General features: G+C 44.3%; 1 protein-coding gene across 1 annotated transcript in view; it reads left to right on the forward strand.

Moving 5' to 3' along the window:
* LOC107100856 (serine/threonine-protein phosphatase 2B catalytic subunit gamma isoform-like) overlaps positions 1–7,236 on the forward strand; it is a 49,689-nt gene that overhangs the window by 19,404 nt on the left and 23,049 nt on the right. The window contains exons 2-3 of the mRNA XM_015399516.1: positions 2,845–3,042; positions 6,510–6,634. Coding sequence (XP_015255002.1) covers positions 2,845–3,042; positions 6,510–6,634 — 323 coding nt within the window. The remainder of the gene's footprint in view (positions 1–2,844; positions 3,043–6,509; positions 6,635–7,236) is intronic.

Raw genomic sequence — 7,236 nt, forward strand, 5'->3', positions numbered from 1 at the left:
GTTCAATTCAGATTTTTTTGTGAAATACAATTTTTTTTGCGTTGTTGTTCACATTTCCAATAAATGCGACTTCTATGTGATCTCCTGTGTGAACTGCATTTATACAACGCAAGTGTCCCGCATTCGCAGTAGAGGACGCAATGATGTCACAAGCCTGCATCCTCTGTGTTTACGGAAGTAAACATGGATGGTAGTGCCGAAGCGCATGTAGCGATCTTTCCCAACCCTAAAAACAAAATTTTTTGTATAGATACTACTCTCCGCATCATTGTCCACTAGGGTTTTTGTTTTTCATGCCACTTCTGCGCATCAAGACACAGAATACTGACCTTTGCCGGGTATTAATGACGTACAGGTTGGATTAATGCGACCTACCCGTTCAGACGCTGGTCGCATTAGGAAATATCAGATTCGTATCGGATTCAGGACCGCAGAGTCGGATTGGACAAAATGGGATCTGAGTTGTTCAGACTGTCATGAAAAGATCGGATAGAGGTCGCATATTGGCCAAAAAAAATCGGATTTGGGTCACTTCAGGCTGCCGTGTGAACGCAGCCTTATTTCTGCCTACTTAGACATAAGAATTCATTGGAAAGAATCCAACCAAATCTCTTCCATGCTAACCATGTTTTATGGCATCAAACACTCATTTTAGGGATAAATTCTCTGCTTCCTGGTCAACAAGATGGAAAAAGGAATCAGATGTTGGCGTTTTTCTTTGCCTCGATTGAATCTCTAAGCTTTTCACTCCTCTAGTGTTTCCAGGAACGGGGCTGCTTGGTATTTTCCCCAGGGGCTGGGCGGGGCTGCCAGAGTACCGGGTCAAGCCTCAGCATGCCGTCACTCCTCACTTGTTACAGCACTGAGAGAAAAAAAGTGACTCGCTATTCTTTGGTTTTCCTAACAGCCTAGAATGAGGAAAGCTGCAGTCTTTTAAGCTTAGAACATGATCGGATCTGCAGGAAAACTCCTCAAAGATTGAGGAAAGTAGATCTGAACTTTAAACATCCTTCACTGAAGGAGCCCAGAGTCTGCACAGGTCAGAATGCCAGGTTATAATCCCAATGGGATCTGAGCCGGATTGCATGTTCCTGCAGAGACAGCACCCATGCGGTTGGAAAGCATTGTTGACCAGGATTTGCATAAATTAAGATTTTGGTTCCTGGGTAGATCTAGATCATTCATTATTATGACAGAACAGAAAGAAATTACATTCAACTTCCAGTCCCGCCAATAATCCCAGAATGTATGGAGCTAGATCGGTCTCAATTTTCACAAACACACATATGTGATTCATACACGCACAGGACAGCATTCACCAAAGTATTTCTGATCTATAAACAATTACAAATTGAATTAAAAAGTACCAGTGATCTTTTTTTGAGACTGCCCTGACGTACCTCCATACACAATTTAATTCAGTTTATTTCTATAGCTCCAATTCACATCATGTCATCTCAGGTCACTTTCCAGTTCACCAGATCATCCAGTCAGATTGATTCAAAGTTTTCTATCTAAGGAAAACCAGCTGATTGCATCGACTCATTGACTCTTCAGCAATCCCTCACACTAAGCATGCTTGTAGCGACAGTGGAGAAGAAAAACTCCCGTTGAACAGGAAGAAACCTCCAGCAGAACCAGGCTCAGTGTGAGCGGCCATCTGCTGAGGCCCACTGGGGTTCAAGGAGACAGAAGAAGACAGAAAAAGAAGCATAGATATGACAAATTTTTTTTTAAACAGAGGATGATTTTCCACCAATCACAAAGCGTGCTTCTATAAGCCAATCACAAGAAAGTACTCTACGTCAGATGACTTACCCCCAGATCCCTCCGTATCCGTCCCACCCCGCTTTGCATGTCCTGTGCATGTATGCATCACATGTGCGTATTTGTAAAAATTGAGACTGATCTACCTCCATAGATTGTTCCTCATTCCTTATTTATCTGTGTTGACAAAAACTCAGAACACTATTTAAATTGTGTTGCGAAATCCATAGAAATATTTTTATTAATATTTCTGAGGGCTGCTCAGTGGCGCAGTGGGTAGCACTGCTGCCTTGCAGCAAGAAGGTTCTGGGTTTGATTCCCGGCATGGAATTTCCATGTTCTCCCTGAGCATGCATGGTTTCTCGCCGGGTACTCCGGCTTCCTCATACAGGAGGTTGATTGGCTTCTTTAAAGTCTCCTTAGGTGTGAGTGTGTGCGTCAATGCTTGTCTGTCTCTGTGTTGCCCTGCAATGGGCTGGCGGAGGATGGAACGGGACCACACGCATTTTTTTTTTTATGAACTATGTTTGTTTGTTTCTTTTGAAGTTATGAGATGCGCTCTTGGAAGTTTTGACTGGATTTGATTGAACTTTTAAGCCTCTCAGTATAAAATAAATATTTTTATAGAGATGAGAAATTTGCTTCCTCATATGTTGAAGCAACAATAGTTTGCACCCCATAATTAAATGAAAAGGTCTTAGTTTTGGGGAATATATACGAATAGTTGGCCTGGATGAATAGGTGAGGTCTTCTGTTCTCCTGTAAAGGGGTTGGGGATGTAATGATGTAATGATAGCAGGAAGAACTCAACTCTATCGCTGTATTGTATTTTTATGAAACATGAAATCTGAGTCCCCCCCCCACCCCCCCGTTTAAGGTTGGTTTTTCCTTCTTAACATAAATGGCTTCCTTCACGCCCCTCTCTAACCACCTGTTTTGGTCCAAAATATGAACATTTTGTGTTTGGAAAAATATTTGGAATGACTTCGACCTGGACGACTGAGAATCTTGACCAGCTAATCTAAAGGGTGGTTGATGTTGGAGCCTAACCCCCCCCGTCTTCCCTCTTGTTTGCAGCGGTGCCGTATCCCCCCGGTACGCGCCTGTCGGTCAAAGACCTGTATGCAGATGGGAAGCCCAGCCTGGAACTGCTGAAGGCCCATCTGGTGAAGGAGGGTCGGCTGGAGGAGGAGGCGGCCCTGCGGATCATTAACGAGGGCGCCAGCATCCTGCGTAAGGAGAAATGCATGCTGGAGGTGGAAGCTCCCATCACAGGTAACCTTCTTTCATATTGGCCTAAAACTTTGTGAATACAGCGGAGCTAGCTCCGTTCAAGGGTATAGAGCCAGCTGAAAGTCTGACCTTTGTCCTTTATGCTTTTATGAACACAACGTTAGATCTGACTCCACTGAGAGTGAGGTGGTGTCAGATATTGACACCACCTGATATTGATATTGTAAAATTAGAAACCTAGTTCTTATACATTTTTCAGTCCTGCTAAACGGATCTTGGACTGGTTCCAACAATAAAGGAAGACAAGTCCAAGATCCCTGTGTTACCCTGCGACCTAGGTAGGTTCCTTCCCCTCAGGGCTCACTCTACATGTTCTAGCTTTAGGACCGTTTTAGCCGAGAATAGGCTGTACCATTTTTTAATCGTTTCACGCAGCTACAGCTCACACTGTACGACAAAGCCGCAGGGTTTAAAAGTTCACAGCTCATGGTGTTTATTCTCACAATGTGCGGCCCGACGCTCTGATGCGATCTACCTGCTCACACTGAACGTCTAAAAACCACGTGGGACTCGGCACCGCAGTGAGATGGCGCTACTCGGACTCGTCTATCCGGAAGCTAAACGTCAATTTTGTGCTGAAAGCCCTAAAAAGAAAAGGAGACGACCTACCGTAATTTTCGGACTATTAGCCGCGCCGGGCTATTAGCCGCAGGTTTTTTTATGTTTAACACAAACTGTCTTTCGCTCGCAATGTCCGTCTTTCTCGCTGTCGTTCTGTCTCGTACCACTCGCGGTAGAAGTCTGCTTCCGGAGGACCTCCGCATTCCCGTGCGTGCGACTACCGTACTTGTGTGTTGAAGGAAATGTGACGTCAACATGGCGGATGGTAAAATCCATAGATTTAGGTATTACGCTAGTGGCCGTTAGCTGTAAAAGTCCATAGATAAGCCGCATTGTTATATAAGAAGCAAGGTTGAAAAATGAGGGGAAAAAGTTGTGGCTTATAGTCCGAAAATTATGGTATTTGGACAGACATGGCTGAGCCAACATGGCTACTACGGTTTGCCAATGACAGAAAGAACTCCATTTCACTCACACCCCGCCGTGCTTCTGTGTTTTCCTCTGAGAAGAAGAATCCTTGTTTGCCCACTGAGAGATTTACCCACGACCATCTTGCCATGGCCGACTGAATTTCAAACATGTTTGATTTTCTCCCGACCTTACGATTCCGTAGAGGCTGGTCGCCCCTCCTTACCCCCTGAATGCTACACGAACCGTGATCAGGCTGAAAGTCGGCCCGCCTGTTGAACCAGCTCGGCCGTTTCCTGCAGTCAGTTTAATGCCACTTCCGTCCTGTCGGAGGTTTCCTCCACCTTTGTATGTGTTCTCTCAGAACAGCGTACGCCGTCAGATCGGCATACATTGTTCTAATATAATATTCCCACATTGAACTTTAGCAGCAGTGTAACCGACCAGCTAAAACTTGTTTATTTTAACTTTTAAAAAAGACAGTCAGCTCTGATTCTACTGATATTTGTTGGATGTGGAAATGGTTAGACGCCTCTATAGCTAAAACCACATTAGTAAATATTAATTTAAAATAAGTTACTTTAGTGTGTGTGGGGAATTTACATTTGGTTACATTTTTTTTAAATGTTTAAAATAACAGCAAACATTGGCCGTGCTTCATATTGTGACTCAGAATGAATTTAGGTTAGATAAAAAGTAATCATATGCCAATCTAACTGCATAGATCTGCAGAGCAGGACAGAAAGAGACTTTAACAGACTGGTGAGAAGGTCTGATCTAGGCTGCACTCTGGAGGAAGTGACTGAGAGGAGGGAGCTGTCCATCCATCATGGACACCCTCTGCAGCAGACTGGAGAGGAGAGGAGCTGAGACTCAAACCGGGGGTCGGCAACCCACGGCTCCGGAGCCGCATGTGGCTCTTTAGCGTCCCCCTTGTGGTTCCCTATTTCAAAAACTTATGAAAATCCCTTTAGTCATGTACAAAAAACTATTTAATTACTTAATTTTTGGTGTTTTTTTTTAAGCCTATGGCAATCTGACCTTAAATTGTGTTTTTTTTTTTTTTTTTTTTAGGAATAATGTAAATCTGCTGTCTTGCGCATGCGTATTGACTGAGTATGGTGGTTATGACAGAACACTGGTCCTGTGGAGGACTGCAGTTTAAAACCTGTGCTCTAAACCTCATAATTCTAGACTTCCCCTTATTTGGGGCATGCAGATTAACTATATGTCTTCAAACTTAGAAACAAAGTCCAGTGGATTGTTTTTGAGTTTTTTACGGCACTAGTGGCTCGTTTTTTCGACAGTAGGCTGACAGGAAAGAGGGTATGAGAGAGGGAGAGACATGTGGCTAAGAACCACAGGCTTGATTCGAACCCGGGTTGCCTGCGTCGAGGACTAAGGCCCCGTACATGGGTCGTGCGCCCTAACCACTGTGCAAAAAAACATTTTTAGAATGACTAATACCCCACTTACACTATCCTTGAAAAACCGTGCCAAGACCGGTCCGGAAGTTGCTAGCCAACCAACACAAAACAGAAGAAGAAGAACAACAACTATAAACGACAATTGAAATCTTCTTCTTGTGTTTTATGGCGGTCGGCAAACAACTTTTGGTGCATTACCGCCACCAGCTGCTTGATTTCCTCCTTCAATACTGGCAGTAATACCGCAGATCGTCACTAGGAGGCGAGGAACGAGAGAGCACGATGTGTAAACGGTCGTCAGAACCGAGCTGGGCCTGGTTAACTGATCAGAGCACAGACCGGTCTCGGTGTAAATGTGGTAAAAGACCTGGATGATGCAGAATCTTCCCCAGCTTCATCAGAACATGTTCTACCAAATGAATTCTCTTTGTTGCCTTCAGGACGCCGCTATGTAACGCCTCGCTGTGAAACAAACCAGAGTCCCAATTCTTTTTATACCAACAGCAATTCAGCGTTTAAATGTAGGGAGGCTGGGTTTTTTTTAGTTTTTATTTGAAGCGTATTTGCTGGCCCTGAAATGAATGGTTTATGTTCAAATAAACATTTGGATAAATTTCTCACAACCAGATTTTTTTTTACTTTTTATTTCAAGTTACATTAAAAAGACTTGGTCCAGAATGTTGGGCTTTCTTCGGTGGGGCAGTGGTTAGAGCACACGACCCATGTCTGGAGGCCTTAGTCTGTGGTTCCTTGCCGCATGTCTCTCTCTCATACCATCTTTCCTGTCAGCCTACTGTCCAAAAAACAACAGTTCCTTGGACAGTAGTGTCACAATGGTGTCACTCGTGGACACACTGACACTGTTAGCTGCAGTGCTAATGGTCTTTAGTCTTATTTCCTCAGAAATCTGCTCTGGTTTTCACAGCAGCCCATCCTGATGGTCTCTGGGCCCCTGGAGCGGTTCTCCCGGAAGCCATTGAGATGTTAGCCGTCTCCAGTTCTCCATGTTGCTGAGTGTTTAGATGACCTGAATGCAGGTTTGTTTGTGTCCAGTGTGCGGGGACGTCCACGGCCAGTTCTTTGACCTGATGAAGCTGTTTGAGGTGGGTGGCTCACCCAGCAACACCCGCTACCTGTTCCTCGGGGACTATGTGGACCGAGGCTACTTCAGCATCGAGGTAGGAACACTTCACTTCCTGCTTTATGACCTTAAGTCTGGTACTGACCAGGAACGGTCAGTCGGAGCTTAAACATCTGAGCCTCTTCTGGTTCCTAAATGCAACACATGGCAGCTGCAGATGGAGAAAACGGTGTCACCATCCTGAGCTTCTTCTCACTGTCTGTCTTTAGAGAGAGAAGCTTCTTTGCCTTTTTACCTTGATAAATTTAGGTGTTTAATTTCTGTCCTTCGTTAGAAAATGAAGCCAGTTTAGAAAGGATTTCTGATTAGCTTCACTGAACTTATTAGTGAAGGCAATGGGATGTTCCTGCTGAACACAGCTGCTAAAGCTCCTGTCTCACCTTGATGATTTAGTCCAGCGTATGCCTGATGTATGGAAAATTTGGCAAAAACACTGGCATACGTTGGGTAAGTTAGCGATAAGTTTTGTACAAGTGATGAGCACGCTGAAGTACGCTGAAACACATCTACATACGACGAGTACGTCAAGAAATTTTGAACTTGGCCAGCGTACGCCATATCTGGGCGTAAGTTAATTCAATTCAGTTTGTTTCTATAGGGCCAACTCACAACACAAGTCATCCCAAGGCACTTTACAGT

This window comes from Cyprinodon variegatus, unplaced genomic scaffold (genome assembly GCF_000732505.1).
Source record: "Cyprinodon variegatus isolate N-32 unplaced genomic scaffold, C_variegatus-1.0 Scaffold1020, whole genome shotgun sequence".
NCBI classification, from domain to species: Eukaryota; Metazoa; Chordata; class Actinopteri; order Cyprinodontiformes; family Cyprinodontidae; genus Cyprinodon; species Cyprinodon variegatus.